Below are 21,215 nucleotides of genomic sequence, written 5' to 3'. Positions count from 1 at the left end.
ATATTTGCAAATTTGAATATGACTGACTGATGTTCAAACTGTATTTAGGCTACTCCTGCGCAAACTCCGGTGTTATCCAAAAACGTCAAACAGCGCAAATTTTGATTGCAGACCATGTATTGAAGGATTCAAGGTAACCGAAATCTCTTATCTGTCGTTAGTGTCTTCATTAAAAACATTTTGTTTTGCTCATCGCTTTTAGTGGCAAAAATATTACAACAGAAAATAGACATAGAGTTGTGTTTTAAGTTTCGTTTTAATATATTGGATGCAAAGGCTAACTGTGGTATGTTAATGTTGTTAGGCTTACGGTATGCCTAACATAGGCTAAGGTACTGTACCTACCCAGTTACATTACCGGCCGTAGGCTACAAAAAATGGTGCTTCCCGCACACCAAATTGTCAACGGGAAACAATGTTTTTTTGAGGAGCAGAATGGCTTACCGAAGTTGATAGGCACATTGGAATGACTTAGGAGGATGGAGAATCATAGGTTAGGTCTATGTACGTGAGTAAAGTACAGAAATTGTTTGGTAGGCCTACTGCTAGCCAACGATATGACGATTCATTTTTATATATCGCTAGAGGCTTAGTCTGTATATGCCTTCATGCAGTAAGCTTACGCTGTCTAACGTAATGTCATTGATTCAAGGATAATTGTGTGGGATAGCCTAGGCCTAATGCTAGTACAAGGATCATGCCTCATTTGATTTAGCCTTGTTAACGACTGGCATATTCAACTATTAAAGTCTCACTCTCAGTATGTGTTTGACAAATTTAAACATCAACCATTCCAGCTTACTGAACTAAAAGTTCAGTATGAATGACCCCGTTCTATGCAATTTTCATATCAATATTCATTATTTATATTGAGTTATGTCGCTGAAAATGATAAGCTGAATAAAACATACCAGATTTGTTAACGAGTCTGTAGATTAAAAACTTCAATCAAAATTTGCAAAGCCCCGCCAGACAGATCATGCACCAATTACATGTTTACGACCGTTAGGCCTAGGCTTTTACTTTCATGGCTAGCCTGTCTTAGGTCCCTGCTCTTTAATCTGCCTCTCAGTCTTACCAATGTAGCTTGCGAAATTGTGTCATTTCCTTCCATTGCAATGAATAAACAGGTGTTTTCAGACGTTTCCTCCGTGGAATTGTAAAAAGTGGTGCATTTACAATAAGAAACATTGAATCTACTTTGGAAGTTTGTTTTCCAAATTCATCAGCAAACATGTATTGAGACTTTAAAAGAGGGATGTCATTATTTTGTGTTGGTTGTATAGTTTGTTTATAGAATCCCACATAGCCGTTGTACTGAACGTATTTACTTCTGTTGCACATTGAATGTGTTTGTGCGCTATAAACTGTACACTGTTGTGTGTGTGGAGATAGAAATGTGGGATATGAAACTAATTTCTACAGTTTTGGAGTACTTAATATTTTCATTTGGTAAGGACATGTGGCATGTTTGAGGGAAGGAACAAATTCCCTTTCCATTGTTAGTCAATCATATCATTGCCCGCAGTACCTCACACCCAATATTGCTCTCTGATTTCGGCCAGTTTATTTCTGAAGGGATACGGTTGCTGTGTTGCTTAAGTGATTGGTTGATAGTTGATGGATGAAGCCCAGCTGTAGACTTATGGCAACATGCCACTGGTCCAAGTTATTGGCAGAATGAGCCTTCACTTTTCATATTGTTAATTACATAAGGCCGATTTAACCATCAGATGGTCCAAAAGCTCCCACAGTATGAAACAATTAAAGTTTGTTTCAAGTGATGTAATACACTGTTTTTATTTTCTTTGACATCTCAGTGAAGTGAAAATGGAATGTAGTTCTAAGATAAAATATGGTGTAAATTTTGGAAACTTTCCTACTCAAAATCGCAGAGTCACTCTAAGTCACAGTCAAATCGAATAACACCCTTCCCTCATTTTTATTCCCCAGGAGACACAAGGCAAGGCCAAGTTCTTCAGTTATGGAATGCGCCAGTGTTGCAGACTATGATATTAGTGGGTCATTCCCTGTCAAATAACTGGCTGTTGCTGCACCCTCTCCAAAAAGTTTATTGTATGCTTGGAACACCATGAAATAAGCTTGTTCTGAAAATTTCAGTTGCATTGCTTCAAACTTAGCCGATTAATCACACTTTGAAATTCTGTAATTTGTCGCCACCGTGGCATTTTCTTGATTTTTAAGGTCTCATTTCTCTGCAATTAAGCATCCTACTAAAGTACCTTTCTATTACAGATGCCTGTATAGTCTATCCCATAAAATAGGAATAATAAAAATTAGGCTATAAAATCTATGCCTTGTGGAGTTACAGTAGGTCAACTGGAAAGTGTCAACACTTTTGATTTTGGTATATTTCACTAACAAATTGCTATTTTTAGTGATAAATTGCTCCTAAACAATTGTTTCAGGGAATAGATTCTTTCAGAGGTTATTACTGTATGTCTAGTACAAACAATACAAAATACTGATTACAATGCTTCCTGTAATATATTTGCAAGTTGTGCAGCTCTAAAGTTGCTATTTCATGCTGCTACAGTATTCATCTTGAGGAAAGGGTTTTGATGCCAATTTTTTACCAAATTAATCATGTTAGAGCTGTGAAGGTTTTATATACTGTACCTTACAGTATAAAAAGTTGATGGTTCTAGCATTTCTCATTGTAATTATTTTAATAATAATTTATGAGGTTGTAAAGTTGCTCTGATGTACAAAAGAGGTCATCTTTGACTGCCAATAACTCAAAAATGTGTGAGAAAATCTGATTATTTTTTCTGTAAGAGATTTAGTACTAACCTGTTTGCACAAAAAAAAATCAGGAGGGTGTATTGCCTTATTTTGAAATGAAAAATCCTCAAAGTTTGGGATTTTTACAAAAAACGATTTCGATCAGGTCATTCAGTTCAATGCTGTGCATATTTCAATGTCATATACTCATATTTAATCAACTACAATTTGCATTGTACAGTACTGTCTATCATTCTTACATCTTTTCTCATGCTTGATATTTTCTTCTTATATCTTTTGTATTTAGTACCATCCTATTAAAACAAGGACACAGTTCAACTTCATAGTTTGTGCTTCTTTGTTATTGGTCTTTGGTTAATACATCCAGCAAATATGGAAACTACACCAAAGTCTGGAGTCAGCACACCAGTGGTAACGAGAGTGACATCCACCTCAGAGTTCATATCTCCCTCCACTACTAGGAGGAAACATATCCCTTTAACAAGCACCTCTTCAGTGTTGGCAGATGTTCCTGAGCAAGACAATGCTGCTCTTAGGCGCCAAAGGAGGCAGTCTCGTGTACTGGAATTACAAAAGCAGTTGCAGAGTCCTGGGACCCCCACAGAAAGGTACTGTACAGTATGTACAGTAGCTCTATTATAAGGTTGCTGGATTGTTGTTGATAATGTTTATTTATACATTCTGTTTGGTTTGTAGTACAATTACAGAGAAACTTGCACCAAAGTTGGTTCAAATTGATTTCACTTTCTTCATGAATAAATAATCAGAGTCATCAAGTTTCCTTTAATTTTGTGCACAATATGGTTTAATTTCTGACTGGATTAGTTCCTTGCTTTACAAGTGGGCAGTTCCATAGTTATGGACACTTTGGAGAGTTTAACAAGGCATGTACAGTAGTGTTACTATCTAGAGCAAAAAAGTTTGCGTTCCAGGGTCGCAAACCCCCCCCCCCCCCAAAAAAAACGCTTGCGTCCATTTTGAACACCAACTGCGTTATTGTAGTGTTTGCATGGGGTATTTGGGTACCCGCCCGACTAGATACTACCCAGTTCCTAATTTATTACCCGAATCCTACACAAAGTGTGATTTTTTTTTTTGCAAACCGATAGTAGGCAAGATTTTTCCATTGACTTAGTGCGGTGTTAGGCTAGCATGTGGTCGAAGATAACAGCAATAACGAAAGAATTCCTTGGATATCTTATACTGTAACTGCGTCACAATTTCAGCTAATGAACAGATGGTTAGGCCAGATTACCCCATTGACCTAGTGTGGTGTTAGGCTAGCATGTGGTCCAAGATAACAGCAATAACGAAAGTATTCCATGGATATCTACTGCGTCACAATTTCAGCTAATAAACATGGTTAGGCTAGATTACCCCATTGACTTAGTGTGGTGTTAGGCTACCATGTGGAAGAAATTGAAAGAATTCTCACTATTATTATTTATTTATTCGTTTATTTCATAGAAGGAAAGACTGACAAGGAATTTTAAGAGATGTTACTAATGGAAAATAGATGGGATAACTAACAAATATAATAATTGCAAGTGGCTTTTAAGTAAACGTTTATTCCAAATACGATCAAACTGCGCGAATCGCGCAATCTTGCGGCTAATGCGAACCCTGGGCCTTCATAATAGATAGTAGTAGTAAAAACTGTTTAAGAGCTAAATTGGATATTTATATGGTCTAATCCAATAGAGGTAGACAGCAAAAACATAATCAGTGGCGGCAGTGCGATGTTAGTAGTAATGTTACTTATATGAAGTTATTAACAAGTTAATAAAAGATAAAAAGCAGATAGAAATTATTGAGGAAGGTTTTATGGTCAATTCCATGATAAGGTCAACATCATACCAAAAAATTTAAAATCATTGTACATTAAAATTGTATAAGTTTCCAATAAATAGAATACCTGTAGTTACTAAAAATAATTTTTTCACCCCCGAAGCATCATTTGTTTGATTATGGGGTCAGTTATAACAAATGGTTCCCGTTGTAAGTAAATTATGAAAAATACAGTGAAATTTCATTTTGTGCAGATTTGTACATAGTAATCATAGATATCATCAGTTTTTTGGACTAATTATATTTGCTATAGCATAGTGCTCACCTAATAGCTTCAATTTTTTTTCGACATCAAGGCATTAGACAATAGTGGTGAATTGAAAACAGCCTCCATTTACTGTCACGCGAGTCACAAAATTTACTGTTTTTGTTTTTTTTTCTTTTTGCCTGCACAATAGTTTTACCCCAAATAATGAATATCAAGTCTTCACATAGATACCAAAAGGATTACTGAATTTTCCTTTCCAGAAGATATTCAAATTTTGCGGAAAATCACCCTTTACGAATGTCACGCGAGTCACGTCACGCGAGTCACGTCAAATCAAGATAGTGTTTCTACCTATTTACTGTGTGAAAATTACAGGGATGTTATCTAGTTTGATGAATGAATCACTGATTAAAGATATCATATATGCATTCCCCTTTAATTAGGCAACTTGAATAATATGGGCACACATAATGCAACTAATTAAATTATCATAATTTCATTTGAAACATCAGAATTTAAAATCATGAACATTTATTCGCAATATAATGCCTATTTTATCACCACATTTGGAAAGTTAGCACATGTCATTGATTTTTTAGTATTATACTAAAACATAATCTACATTTGTATCTGGCAATGCCATGTGCTATGACTTGACAACCTTAAGGTCTTAACTGCTCAATCATTCCCAAAATCCTATGAGCAAATGTATCTTCTCAAATATTACACTTTTGGTTTATTCAAATATGACAAATGAGAATGGTAATTTGAATCACATTTTGATAGATCTGTTTCTTCCATAACTTTCAAATGAGTGACTTCAACAGACTAAATATTGTTATAAATATTAATTGACAAAATATATTGCCTGAACAACTGTACTACCCGTACAGTATATTACCTACTGTCTGCAGTCATGAAGGTAACTCGGGGACATTAATATCATCTGGACATTCCCAAGGGAAGTACCTTTTGGACACTTTCTAGACCAATGAATGTTATATTTCACTATGCAAGATCTGTACCCTCAATTCACTACTGCATTTGGTCTAGAACTATCCGAAAAGTGAACTTGTCACGCGAGTCACGTTTTCTTGTCACGCGAGTCAAAATACATCTTCATCGTTATTTTCATTCATTACAACTTTTTTTCAAAGTTGCATAGCTATTGAGGTAGAGGTATTTTTCAACTTCGGTATGATTATAAAAAGTGATTGGAAAATTTTTAATAAGACATAAGAAATCGAACATTTGTGTGTGCATTCTGATTTTTGCTAATAGTAACTGTCACGCGAGTCACGTTTAGTTTTTCTCCAATTTCACCCCCAATACTTGAGGTATAAATATTTTTTCTCTACTGTTGTAAGCATTAAGGCGTACATTCACTGCTACATTAATGCTTTTCTCCCAGGTAATTTCTTTATTTGTTAAATGATATCAAATAGAGAGGAATTTGAGTAAAAATGTCACGCGAGTCACCATGGAATTGACCTTATACCTTATCTTACACTTATGTATTTGTACATGGAAACATTGTCAGTGGCCAATATAATTCATTTATTATGCATCCAATATGTAATTTCTTGAAAATCGCGATACACAAGGATAAACAATTTCTCCCCACTACCCGACGGGTAACGGCATTCGGGTACTCGGTTCCCAAGTTTTGAACCGTGTAAACACTAATTTATTGTATGACCTACTCTAACTGGCATATTTGTAATAATTGCGATTAAATATCACTTCCTAGATCTTTGTAAATATGCACAATATATAGGGCAGATGGCCCAGTGCCCTCTGAGTTGATAAAATTTGGTCATTTGAGTTCAGAATTTAAGTAAGTTCTAACTTTAAATTGACAGCTTTGATTACCCTATATCTTGTACATTGTCTTTGCTGTTTAGGAGGAGGTCTTTACCACTCAGCAACTTGAATAATGCACAGATAACAGAACATTACACCAACTGCATTAAACTGTCTGCTGAAAATGTAAGTAAGAATGTAATATTCAAAAGTGATCCTATCATGTGTGAACTTAACATAGTTCTGGTATTTGGTTGTTCACCTTCTTCTGTGCTAGTGATATACACTTTTGACTGACAAAATTCTGTTGCCAAATACAGCAGTTTAGAATGTGTACAATGGGATGAAATAAGAATTAGTGTAGTTCAATAAGTCATTTAAGGTCAACTGAGGTCCAAATCTGAAAAAGAAGGGAAAAAACACATTGTAAACATGATAACTCAAAGATTTAACCTTGGGTGAACTTCACATCTTATTTTGTATGTGGTTTCACCTTATTGAGTACAAGAAGCATTTTGTTTATGTAGAGGGTCAACAGAAGTTCGAAAACCTTGTGAGTACAAAAATCATGTAGGGTTCTTTTATCACTACTGTAGGATCCACACAATATGTATGAAGTTCAACCAAGCTTTACTTGCAGAGTTATTACAGTGCTCACTTGGATTTCCAACTTCTGTTGACCCTCTACAGAAACAATATGGTTCTTGTAATCAATCAAGTTTTCTGTGTAGTGCAACTGAAAAACTTCCTTGTTGGGGGAAGAGACCAGTTCAGTCATTTGGTCAAATCATGTGCTTTTCTGAATCCTGTGGCAAATGTTAAATGTGGAAAACAAATTTAAATGAATCCTTCATACACATAATAAAAGGGCAAAATTGTGTGGTATTTTCCAAAATATCACTCTGAATTCCCAATGTTGAACGACTTGTAAGAAACCCATGACTTGAGCAGGCAGGTAACCTAGATGGATTGTGTGTATGTGCGTGTGTATGTGATGTGATAGTCATTGCAATTGATCAAACTAAAAAGTACCTACTGTACAGTAGATTTTGTTTATATTAAATATATAACTTTTTTTCCATAAACCATATTAAAGCACATTCAATGCACATCAACATTTTCAGTTGATTTATACAATCATTATTTGAAATTATAGTTATCTTGAATCATCAATTTCAAGATATTTTCAGGCTATTTTTCATGTTTTAATGTCAGCATGTAGTGGTTGCACTTTTAAACAGACCTAGAGCATTTTTGTTTCCGTACAGAAAATAAATTCCAAAAATGCATTTGGACTACACTTGATTGAGTTCATGGCTGACCTTCTACAATCGAAGAAAGGAGAAATGACCAACTTCCAGGCAAGTACAGTAATATAATGTATGCATTTTGACCGCAGAACTTTACTATGTTAAATAATATCTTGAAATTTTTTATGTAAAAGTAGAAACTAGTTGCACAATAATCTGCAAAATCATAGAAGACCAATTCTGAAAGAATGTTATGCATTTCATTGCCTTTCAAATAAACTCTGGTATGTACAGTATACAAACACAATACATACTCCTCTCCCTTAAGTTATTTGTTAATTACCTATTGCCAGCCATCGTGAGTCCTACAAGGATACTTTACATTGCTCATTCTCAAGATTAGAATCAAATTATTTTAAAGACAAGCTAAATCATTGTTAAGCATCCTGGTCGCAATGTTTTGGCCAGGGACACAAAATCTTCAAATTGCTTGCATCCGGGCGGATGCAAACTTTTTTTCTTGAGAAACAAACCCCAAGTACACACTCACAGCTAGGTCAATGGAAAACATAACAAAACACATTTTTGAATGAACATCTTTCATTATTTCTTTTCAAAAAACCACAACTTCTTCTGACAAGAACCAAAAGTTCTCCTACTCCTTACAGATCATTGAATTTGTTTGAAAATAAATATATCATAACAATCAACCACAATGTACAGGGTTAACGACACTCCATTACCAAGATTTTCATGCTAAAAATAGACAACCAGGTATTCGTCAGCTGGTATATCTGGGTATCTGTTTTTGCTCATACCGATGCCGCACCCTAGTCTAAAGGCATACAGGCCGGCACAATCACATGAGGAACAAATCAAACACAGGCGCAATCACAGGAAGGAATACAGTAGTAAGGATCCCTTCTCAGTGACATGAATGTATCAAAGCTGGCCAACTGGTCTCTGCCAACCCAGCACAATCACCCAGCGCAATCACAGGAAGGAATTGCTCATAGCTTGATGAATTGTAAGGATCCCTTCTTGGTGACATGAATGTATCAAAGCTGGGTCTATACCAACCCAGCACAATCACCCAGCGCAATCACAGGAAGGAATTGCTCATAGTGTGATGAATAGTAAGGATTGCTTCTCGGTGACATGTATGTATCAGAAGCTGGGTCTATACCAAGCCAGCTCATTTGGCAAAGAAAAATTGGCCGATACGCCATAAAAAATGTTAAAACAAGTACTGCATAGAAAGAGAATGTGGTAGAATGACAGAATTATAAACACTTTTAGATCAAAGAGCTTGGCACGCTGTAATATACTTTTCTCAGTACATGACATGAAAAGGTACATACTATCCATACCTCTAAATATTCAATTTTGCACTCTTTCAACTTCAGATCCAGGCTGTATATTATTGAAATTTGCACCTTTTTGAAGCACATTTCTTTGGATTAAGCAACACATTCTTTTGATTACACATGTATTAAAACTATATTATCTACTTTTTTCTGTTTGTTTTCCCTGCATATTTGTACTATTCTTATCCATTGATAATTTTCTGTCTTTTTAACTTGCAGGTTGCAAGCTGCACCCTTGATGCAAGTACCAAGATCTATGCTGGGAGGGTTGATGCAATTCATTCAGACACCTATAAGATGCTAGGAGGCCTTGGACATGGAGATAAACAGAGCAAAGATGGTGGGTACAGTAAAACAATCAGGAATGGTTTAATGGTTCATTTTGCATCACCTTATTGAATCATCACTAAGATTATTTTCAGTTCTTACTGTGTGGTACAGTTCTTACTGTTGGTACAGTGATTTTTGAAGAGTTGGTTCTTAGAACTGCTGCAAGGTCAAAGCATGGAGCTACTACGGAGTTGGTGAGTAGGGAAAGTACCAGGGGTATGAAGGAGGGGGCTGGGGATAACAATTGTTTGAAACGACAGGGTGGGCAAAAGGAGGAGTGGGCCAGGCCGCCCCTGAAAAACAGCGAAGCTAAGGCACTGAGCCATCTGCCCTATATATTGTGTATCACATTCACAAAGTATAGGCACAGCATTGTGAAGAACGCAGGATTCTGCGTCCAGGACGCAATGTTTTGGCCAGGGGCGCAAACTCTTCAAATTGCTTGCGTCCCGTTTTTGTTTTAAGAAACAAACCCCAAGTACACACTCACAACTAGATCAACGGAAAACATAACAAAACGAGGTTTTGAATGAACATCTTACATTATTTTTTTTCAAAAAACCACAACTTCTTCTGACAAGAACCAAAAGTTCTGCTCCTACAGATCATTGAATTTGTTTGAAAATAAATATATCATAGCAATCAACCGCAAGGTACAGGGTTAACAACACTCCATTACAGAGATTTTCATGCCAAAAATAGACAATGGTGCTTTTCAAAAATTCCCGTGATTTGATTGGTTAATAGTCCCCATCCATTGTCTGTGAAAATTATTGCATCTGTAGTGCTCAATGAACACGTAGTACAGTATCAGGGATGTAAGTCTTCCGTATTTTTACGGAAATCCGGTTTTTTTTTTACAGGGATGTAAGTCTTCCGTATTTTTACGGAAATCCGTTTTTTTTTAATTCCAATAAAGTTCCACAAAATTGTTCGAATATCAAACACACAACGCGGCAAAAATGCCTGGCCCGTTGCAGCAAGCTAACTTCAACTTTCACTCATCGATCAATCAAAATACCATTCCTGTTTCGCATCATCGCATTGCACTGTACAACATTGTGCCATGTGAATATCGTTGCGTACGTGCGAACTTCAAATCGCCATAGCTCATTTCTGTCGTTGAAAAAACTTGCCTAATTCACGTTGATTGGACTGCTAATTAATATCTTCGTAACTGCTGGTGCTCGACATAAGTTTCGGAATTAACGCTTGTGATATTTGTGAGCGGCGGAAATCTACGGGATACGCATATGAAAGTCGATATTTGTGATCGCATTCGAATGTGAGACTGTTTTTTATTCCGTAGTTCGCTGCGACGTATTCGTAACTTTGAGCTAGCCTAACATAACGATAATGTGTAAGTAGTAAGAACTAGGGGTAAGATGTGTTAGCGCTAATACTTCTGAGCTAGCCTAACATAACGATAGTGTGTAAGTAGTCAGAGCTAGGAGTAGGATGTGTTAGGACGGCATTCACCCGGGGTCTCCGAATAGTTTTCCGGGGTTTTTTTTGGGCTGCGCTTACATCCCTGCAGTATGTTGTTTAACAACAATTACTTGAACGTTACTTTCCCCTGTGTAGAGATAGTGAAGTTTGCGGTATAGGCTATCATGTGTGTGCATTCCAATATCATAACGTTAGGCCTTGTCACATACAGTACGTATACCAGGTTTTTGACAACGAAGATCTTGCACTTGCATTGTTTCTGAGACTACAGTATCATGTAATATTTGAATCATTGTTTTGATCAGAAAATGTTAATGAGTGGAGACAATCTATGAATTTTGTGGGAAGCTAACATCTCTGATCCTAAAGGATATTTCAGCTCACAGTACTTATGTTTCTTCTCTCAGCATTAAGAGTTGCTAATGTAAAATGTGCATTCTTACCATCAGTAGTTTGTTGCAACAATTTTTCGCGGTCCAATTAACCACGTGCTTCATTCGTGTGTAAACTACTGTACTGTACTTTAGAACATTGAACTGATTTTTTTTAAATCTACATTGCGTAAAAAGCTATTCACATAGACCTGTAATTTTCGTGTATGTGATTGCTTGCAAATAGCCCAGGATAAATGTTGGATCAGATTTTAAGGATTTGCGCATGTGTATTTGAAAATGAAGCTCCAACAGGCATGTACTGTACATGCAGTAGTAGTACAGTGAACTGGAATTTAGAGAGAGATATAATATGCACACTGTAGGTAGGCCTACTGAGATTTTTAAAGAGTTGGTTGTTAGAATCGCTGCAACATCAAAGCACTGAGCTACTACGGAGTTGGCGAGTAGGGAAGTACAAGGGCGGATGAAAGAGGGGGACTGGGGGTAAAAATTGGTTGAAACAGCAGGGTGGTCGAAAGGAGAGGCGGGCTGGGCCGACCCTGAAAAACAGCGAAGCTAAGGCACTGAACATTTCTGCCCTATATATTGTGTTTAAAATTCACAAAGTATAGGCAGTGATACTACACTAGTATTAGTAACAGTAGTAACAGTCATGATACGATAAACATAATTGGTTTTCGATCGGGACGCAAGCTTTTTTTTATGGGACGCAAACTTTTTCGGGGGCTTGCATCCCTGGGACGCAAACTTTTTTTCTCTAATAACATCACTGAGGCAGTGATACTACACTACCCTAGTAACAGTAGGTATTATACAATGAACGCAACTGGTGTGCGATCGGGACGCAAGCTTGTTTTTATGGGACACAAACTTTTTGGGGGGCTTGTGTCCTGTCTGTATTCTGTGCGTGTTTTTGTCCCTGTTACTGTTACTTATCATTTAGCCTCTGTTGAAGATCCTGCTAGGATCGAAACGTCAGGCCAACTTACTTTTACACATTCTCTTACACATTCTCTCTAGTGGATAAGCAGTTTGCTAACAGTTTTATTTTATTTTGAAAAACAAAACTTGTCAAAATGTCAAAAAAATTGTCAAAAACAACTTGCCTTGGAGCATGTTTCTTAGGCTCATTAAGCAGCTGTCTATCTCCTGCCACTGTGCTGGTGAAAACTTAATGCAGACCAGGCATGGGTCCCGTCTGGTGCAAGTTCTACACTTTGGACAAAGCTCATGTTCGTCCCAGGCCCTCCCTGGTCGAAACATCGAACAGTTGATGCATTTCAGCTGGTTATGAGACATACTGAAAACCCCGAATTAAGGAAAGACTAACTCTTAAAGCTTACGAAACAATGCAAACTAACAAGAGAACGGGAGATAAAATGGGGAGGTAAATAAGCTAACAGTTAGTAGAGGTATGTAACGTTCCCTTGCAACGGCAAAATACAAATTACGCTACGAAAGTGGCTTAAACAAAAATCAACACACAATGGTATGGTTGGGAAGGTTAAATGGTTCTCCAACTGGGGTCTCAGTCTTCATGGTGTTGACCGTGGATCTGTGACCAAACAAGCTGAAAAAGAACATGAGAGAGCGATATGGAAGATAGGAATAGCGAAGAGAAATACAAGTAAACATGCTAATGAACATGAAAATACAACGACACGCCTATAGCGTAGGGAAAGAAAAATGGCAGGAAAACATAGGTAGTTCAAGGAACTGCTACCCCTGCAAAAAAAACCTAAGGGCCGAAACGCACTATGAAAAACAGTCCCCAAAACCCTCCCTTTCAACAAAAAGGATACTTATCGGGCTGCAAAAGACTGCTAACACTCCTAAGAAGCCAGGGAAAGAAAACTTCCAACGATCGCAAATATAATGCCCCTGTCACACTTTTGAGGTTCTCTTCCGCGACAGTACATCTGTAGTACATCCATAACGAACCCGTAACAAAACCGTGATAGTCTGTGGTGGACTGTAGCGATTCCGTAGCCTCGTTTCTCCCGCAGCCCGAATTTTGAAATGTTCAAAAATTTAATTTCTTCCACCGCTTGCCGCGGGCAACCGTAGCACAACCATAGCTTGCCTTATCACAACTGTGGCGACCGTAGCATTTCTGCCATTGGCTGTCGCCAGGAATGCACTACGGGGAGGCTACGGATATGCTACGGTCGTACCACGGTGTCCACGATATCACTGTTCATGTGCTACAGATATACAACAGATGTGCTACGAATATACCACGGATATGCTACGACAGTGTCTTGGTACCTGCGGTTATACTACGGGTACGCTGAAACTGTGTTGCTGATATATTTCGGATATGCTACGGTTGTACCACGGTATCTACGGTTACGCTACGGTCTAACACACTACACACATGTTTTTGTATGCTACCACGTTGCCAACATAACATCGCCTGTATTAAATAGCTAGTCGATCGCCATTCCACGGGGAGACTCGACGCACTACACATGATGTCAGCCAAAAGGAAAGGTTCCGGGAGGAAAGGTAGCAATAGGAAATCCCAAATGGTTCTTTTCTTTCTTGGGTGTTTCGCTTTCTTCAAAACTTGTAACTGAAAGTAGGCTACCGCTACGAGCATGGCTTCTTCTTCTTCCTCCAAGAATTTTTCAAGCAGTTCTTTACTCATTGACATGATGTAGATTTGGCTTTGGTGGGTGAATGTGAAGGTGTGAATAACAACAACGTAGACCTAAGTGAGTGTGCCTATAATGGTATCTACAAGTGGAATAAATGTCGTATCATAATCCCATAGACCACGGGACCGTAGCCACCGTAGCGTGCCCATTGCTTGCCCGTGGGGCTTCCGTTGATGCCGTAGCACAACCGTTGTGAGACCGTCACATTCGGCAGCGATTCCGTAGCATTTCCTCACTACATCCGTTACTCTTCCTTGGATCTTCCGTAGAGGCCGTAGCCACACCTCAGTGCAACTGTAAAACGTGTACATCCGCGACCAAAATACGGTTGTTGTGCTACGGTTCCCAACCGTAGTGCTTCCGCAGCCCAAACCGCAGAAGTGTGACAGTGGCATAACTAAGATGAATTCCAAGGGAAATCCGTGTGATGACAATTTTAATGGTAGAATGAGATGGAAGGGCAGTGACTGGGGGGGGGTCCGGTCATAGAGGGAGCACAGAGTTATTATTTTACCAGGACTTTATAGGCACGGTAGAACGAGGTGCTAAGGTTGTGAGGAGACAGGTAAGCGAGGAGCGAAGTAAATGACACAACTTGAATCAATGTCATACTTGGTAGCTTCCCCATGATTGAAATAAGTAAAGCTCAACGAGTAACAAGTCTGAAAACATTTTAAACATCATAATTCCAAAACTATAAGCTACAATAATATCTCAATTTTATGATGCTATGGTTTTCTTTGGGTGAAAATAGTTTGGTCTAAGTCAATTCAGGTAAGTTTTGTGAATGGGATCTATACAGTAAGTCTTCAACAAAACATACAATCATCCAAGAAATGAAATGAACTTCATTGAAAGTTGATATGTGCACACTCACCACTGGTCCATATCAGTTTTACCCTGACAAGCTCAAGGGGTGAACAGGTTGTTTCAAATGGCCCTAACCTTTTCTCAAGAGATCGACAGGTTATCTCAATTGGTATCAAAATTGACCATTTCTTTGGTGGTTTATACCAGGTTGTGATCATATTTTACAGTGTGCTTTGTAGAATTTTGAGCAAATTGTATGGCAATAAACCACAAAGCTCACTGGCTTTCTGGTGGTACTTTACTGTAGATGACAGATGTCAATAAATCAACTTTCTGGGGTACTATACTGTAGATGCCAATAAATCGACTCTCTGGTGGTACTATACTGTAGATGACAATAAATAGACTTTGTCAACATGATAACTGATTCCTGGTACCTCTCGTTATATGTTGCAGTATAAGTCAATAAATAATCCTTCATTTTGGTGTGCACAAGTTCATGTTTTTTAACATGTATGGCTTACCACACTATTAATATTTTTAGGCATCATAACAACATAGTTTTTGTTTCCCGGTATAGTTAGTCACATACACTGTACAGTACTAGTGCCAGCAATACTTTCTCAGTTGCAAATGTTTTGTTCATAAAGTGGTTCATGTATTGTCTTTCTATTTGTTTTGACCAGGATGTGATGAAGACATGGATACAGAAGGGGAAGTGAAATCGAAAACAAAGAAAAGGGTAAGGTCTATGTCATCCATTGGTCAACTTCAGATCTCATAGCATGAAGAGAGGATGCATGAGATGCTGATATCTCCTTCATCTCTTCTCCAAAGAGAGAAAATCACAAGATGTAATCTAACACGATCAACTAACATGTGATATACCTTGAACTGTGATGTTTGTCTGCTCCAGCAGTCATTAAGTCAAGTATTTTAAAACAAACATTTTGTGTATATACAGTATCCAGGCCAGTGTATGCCTGAGTAAACATAGTGAAATGTTAACTATTAAAATCTATGCTAATATTTTCTTTGCAGTTGAGACATTCCAATACTGTTGAAACAAACCTCAAGAACATAAATGTCAATAAATTTGATCTTGGCTTTGAGGTAAGCATTCAGTTCAGTCAACCTTGCTACTGCTGCTGCTCATAGCATTCATTGCAACTTGCATTGTTTCTCATTTATCTAACCATTTTAAGAAGAGAAAAGTAAACAAAATAAGGTTGAATGAATGTTTAAAAGTTGAAGAAAAAATGCAAACATTGTGACTGAAACCTTCAAAGACATCACTGGCAGTTTGTATACAATAAGTGTGTTTTGTTCAGATTGCACATCTTTTCTTCAAATGGAAAGTTTGTATCATTTGGCTTTTCAAAATGTGTTTGCAATATTATAGTCAGTTCTTGTGACTATTTCTAGAAATGTGCCTTGTTAACAAACAAGTTTTGCGAGAATGTATTTGAGACTGATTAGTATTATTTATCATGACATGATGTCAAAAGTTTTGAAGCAGAACTATGTAAGTGGAACTCAAGTCAAACATGCTAAAGACCTGAATGGAATTATACTTGCTATTCAAAATGGTCAAGTTTGTACAAGACTGTATCTCATTGTTCTGGAAGGATTACATGTAGGCCATTATTAAGTAAAATCTTAACATTTTCTTTATATTTGAGTGCCAGAACAGACAAGTAGACATGTTCCGTGGGATGCGTTAAATTTCAGAGCTGTTATGAGGGAATTGAAGAGCTTACAAATAAATTAACTGTATTTCATACATATAACAGGACACTATTATGTATTAAAAATATAAACACTTCTCATGTGTAAGGGCAAGCAAAACAATAGTATACTTCCTTGGTTTGAGTATTGTTCAAGTTTTTGCAATACTCTACCCTCCTTTAGGTTAGATGTAATAGAATATTGATATTACTTATTTGCTTTAGAAAAGAGCCGAATAGCCAGTGGTGACGTCAGTGTACATCTACAATAGGCCTCTTCAATCTCTCTACATATGGCACTAAATGCTTTATCTGTATCTATATTAAAGTTACACAATTGCTTGAAAGTGCTCACAAGCATGTAAACACACCAGGTGCATTTGCATACTGGGTGATTGACTAATTCATGGTTTGTTTCACTTGTGAATATTTTCTGAAGGAAAAGCATGCTTTAGAAACACAAGTTAGGTGTTAGTTAGCTTGACTTGGAACTACTGAAGTATGGTTCAAAGATCTATTTTTCAATAGTTACAAGCAAATTCGCATACATAGTGAAACTCTTGGAACAGTACGTACTGTTGTAATCTGTTGATTTTTTATATGACTGGAGAGCACTATTGGCCTAGATGCAAAAAAATTGGCACTTCTTCAGTTACGTTATATATATAATTTGTATTATAAAAATAACTGTCCTGTTATTAGGTACAGTTTTTACTGTTTATCAAGTTTATATACTGTGTCACATTTACAAGGAGACTATTTACACTATTTACTATTTACACTATTTACTATTTACACTATTTACTATTTACAAAAAGACTATTTACAAAAAGACTATTTACAAAAAGACTACAAAAAAGACTATTTACAAAAAGACTATTAACAGTAACTACTTAGAAGTACCTCTGAACTGCAGTACCTTTGAAAGCTACACACAATCTGTTGTACTATTGTTGGGGATTTTTTGGTTTGGAGGGTGGGTCTGCTGTTTCATGATCTGACTTTACATGAATGTTATGTCATATTTTACAACTTAATAAATACCGATGATATTGATGTTACATAAACAATTTCTTTCATGCTGGTTGAAAGAAAAACTACAGAAGCTGGTTAATTTTATCAGTACTAGAAATTGAAAGATTGACAGTTGACCATATCAGATGTGTAACTTAAGCTTGTATGTGTGCATTTTTGTGTATTTTTTGGCCACATATGATTTAGCTTTACAACATGTTGCAACTGTAAAGAACATGTTGAAAATTTGACATTGATAGGGACACTCTGCTGCCCAACCTCATGGAATGACCCAACTACATTTTACAATAAATTTCATAGCAACTATTTAACTACAACTTAGCTTTGAAAGATGCTGAATTTCTACTTTTTAAAGTCAGGAGTGCTTTAATCTATTGAGCGTAGTTTTAATGTATTCATTTTATAATTGCCTTGGTTTGATGACTTCGAACATAGGGGTGGATGAAAATTAAAAACACTTGCTTCCTGCTCAGGTGGACCCATTGTTTGAGAAAACGTCTGCCTCATTTGATGAAGGGGGTACATATGGACTTCTCTTGAATCATTTATCGTGTCAAGATGATTCCTGTGAGCTGCTTCTCGATTCAAATATCATTTTAAATGAGAAACCCTCCCCAGAAGACATCAGCAGTGATCAACAAATTGATCTCACTGAAATTGAAGGTAAGAAATATTTCCTATACTAATATGTCAGGGTTTTTGTTAGTAGCCGGGACCCGAGTCAAATGACCCGCTTTCTGCACGTACATGACCCGGCTACTTTGCGACGCTCAGTATAAAAATAATAATAATAAATAAATTTAAAAAAAATTAAATTAAATTAAAAAAAAAAAATGACGAAAAAAATCGAGAGAAATAAATACCCACAACCAGGTCAGGTGTGATTGAAACTGTCACAGCAGTTAACTGTTGGTAAAAACTACAAGAAGTTGAACATTAGTAGTATGGTCGAGGAGATGAGGCCGAGGGGTGGGTGAGAGTAGAGGTAGGCGAAGGGCTTCTCTTGACATACAAATTGTTGCTCAACAGAGGTAAAAGCTGAATAAAAAACAGAAGGTTCTATCACAGACCTAGTTGGGTATTTTTTGGCAGTAAAAACCTACTCACTTTGTAGGTACCGTAGACCTATTATCATTTTGTTATGATCGCACTTCATTTAATGCAGTAAGTGCGTCACACCCTTGCTAAGTTCAGTTCAGTGGCATAGCTACCTCCCTAGGCTCCATGACCCGAGTGTTAATAAAAAAATTCAGGAGACAAAAAGAAAAATAGGACAGAAGAAAGGGGTGATTGGGAGGGGGCAATATCATTGACCAAACAACTGAATATTGCACCATTTTGCATCTAGAGACTTTTTAAATTGCAATTTTCCAGCAAAAGGGGAGGGGGGTCCCCCTCCCCTTAGACCCCTCCCCCATGTCCGCATACAGACAGTCCCACCTACTTTTCAACTTGACCCACCTACTTCATTTCTTAACAAAAACCCTGTATGTTCTCCTTTTCTGCAGGGCTTGAAGCAATAAACTGAATTTTGACGTGGGTTCATTTGTTTAAAGTAGCAGGCGTATTTCTCTTGTCAGCATACTCACAAGACTTCAAAAGGACATATCCTGAATAGGGCTTCATTTAGCTGACAGCTTTGATTTACATAGCATATACATGCTGACTTCTCTTCTTTTTATTTTTTTTGTAGATATCTACTTTGCTAAGATGTTGGATAGCTTGCAGATTTTTACTCACTTCGAAGACTTCGTATTTGCAAACTGGAAAAGGAACGAAATGGTTTGTAGTCAAATCTTTTTAATCTTTTGTAAGCATATTACTTTTTAAGTTGTAGCAAACTAAGATTTAAAATTTGGGTTGAAATTTGTATTGTATTCAATTGAAAGGATGATGTTTGTGTTTGAAATAGAACATAGGCAAAAGATTTACACCTTCTACTATTCCCAGCTCTAGAACAACATCACAGCTCCAATGCAGGGTGTAATGAACCCAGTATCGTATCAGATTCATACGCCAACATGCTATGCAAAATAAATAATTTGTTATTTATATGCAAAGAAGTATATCAAAATTTGTGATTTACATTAATAACAAGAATAGCAAAGCCAATGGGCATGGTATCATCACATATATATTGGAATTGTGACAACTTGAGGAAGCCTAAAAAGCTGCCCTTACTGAAATTACTTAACGACATGTTGCACACACACTTACATGGTATGTGCAGATCGATTGATCATTACCAAAACATTGATATGTATATAAGCAAGTTACACTATAAACAACTGCATAGCATGTATTGCACTACACCTAACAGGCTAACATAGTTGTAACGAAATAGGGAATTTCAGTAGTCAGCACAAAGGAGGGATGCTGGAGCACATGTATTTTGGACTCTAGTCTTACAATAAAACAATCTTAATTAATGGCACTCTTTCAGTATGTACAAATATTATACCTCTCCTTCTTTAAGGAAACATGAGAAAACCTTAAAGGAGAAATAAACCCTGGGGTTTTTCAGTGACCTCATCGTAGAGACCAATATTCTTACACCCTATGTGCAATAACTAGTCAAAACTACCTTTCCCCCAAATTTCCAGGAAATCGCTGATTATTTTTTCAAACCTACTGTGTTGGAGCAATTATGTAACACGGGCACTTCAAAAATGACGTCAGTGAGCCACATTATAAGTTTGGGAAGTTGGTGCAAAATGCTGCAGTACTAAGCATTGGTTGTGTAAACAGGAGAGGGGAAGAAGGAGCAGGGAAGGGAATATAATATTATGTTATTCCTCACAGGAAAAGGTTTCCAGAGAAAAGAGAATGTACAAAAAGCACAAAAGCAGCAGGCTTGCCCCAGAACTGTTACTAGTGTTGGAAGTACTAGTTGGAAGTCCATGATATAGTAACTGCCAGTGTCGGCCATACATACAGTACGATGTGTTTAATAGCAAGCTCTAGGTCTCACTTTCTCCACTGTGTATTCAGGCTCCATTTGATAGATGCGATCTGTTTAGCAAGGTCTAGGTCTCATTGTATGGAACACCGAAAGGGCAATGTATTATGTTGTATACTTCTCTGCTGTCTGTTATCATGTTGTCTCCTTTGATGTTACAGTTTCTTTACATTGCAATAACTCTGCAGCCTTAAGTCAGATTGTAGCTAAACCTGGTATACAGGTGCTGATTAATAGCTGGTACATGTAGGTCATCTGGGCCCCAAAAATTCCAGGCCGATTTATGGGCCGGATGGGCCTAAATTTTATTTCCACCTCAAATGCATTTAGGGACACATTATTTGGACCCACGTTTTTGGGGGCAAATATACTTTTGATCCATATATTTTTGGACCTTTCACACTTAAAAAAGTTTCAGGCCCAAATTTATTGGAGTGTCCAAACTTTTAAATTTGCAATCAATAACTCCACAAACTTCAATCAGATTATATCCAAACTACAGTTGTTGGTTAATAGCTAGTACATGTGGGCATAAATATTATGATATTGAATGTTGACATACAACACTGTCATATTCCACTATAGTACAACAATTGTGATGTTGCTCT

At 37.2% G+C, this 21,215-nt stretch overlaps 1 protein-coding gene across 5 annotated transcripts in view; it reads left to right on the top strand.

The window, feature by feature from the left end:
- The window catches only part of LOC139967274 (condensin complex subunit 2-like), a 46,194-nt gene continuing 24,979 nt past the window's right edge, over positions 1 to 21,215 (top strand). Inside the window, exons 1-10 of one of the 5 annotated variants that reach the window (XM_071970883.1) lie at positions 53 to 133; positions 1,954 to 2,018; positions 3,053 to 3,374; positions 6,727 to 6,811; positions 7,894 to 7,986; positions 9,462 to 9,582; positions 15,573 to 15,628; positions 15,928 to 15,999; positions 18,122 to 18,311; positions 19,342 to 19,430. In XM_071970883.1, coding sequence (XP_071826984.1) covers positions 3,139 to 3,374; positions 6,727 to 6,811; positions 7,894 to 7,986; positions 9,462 to 9,582; positions 15,573 to 15,628; positions 15,928 to 15,999; positions 18,122 to 18,311; positions 19,342 to 19,430 — 942 coding nt within the window. In that variant the 5' untranslated portion in view covers positions 53 to 133; positions 1,954 to 2,018; positions 3,053 to 3,138. Of the gene's footprint in view, positions 157 to 1,953; positions 2,077 to 3,052; positions 3,375 to 6,726; positions 6,812 to 7,893; positions 7,987 to 9,461; positions 9,583 to 15,572; positions 15,629 to 15,927; positions 16,000 to 18,121; positions 18,312 to 19,341; positions 19,431 to 21,215 lie in introns of those variants that run through there. The other 4 variants (XM_071970884.1, XM_071970881.1, XM_071970885.1 and 1 more) reach the window with 4 other exon arrangements.

The sequence above is a fragment of the Apostichopus japonicus genome, chromosome 5 (genome assembly GCF_037975245.1).
Source record: "Apostichopus japonicus isolate 1M-3 chromosome 5, ASM3797524v1, whole genome shotgun sequence".
NCBI lineage: Eukaryota > Metazoa > Echinodermata > Holothuroidea > Aspidochirotida > Stichopodidae > Apostichopus > Apostichopus japonicus.
Note: the sequence above shows the minus strand (reverse complement) of the source record. Positions and strands in the feature narration are given on the sequence as shown.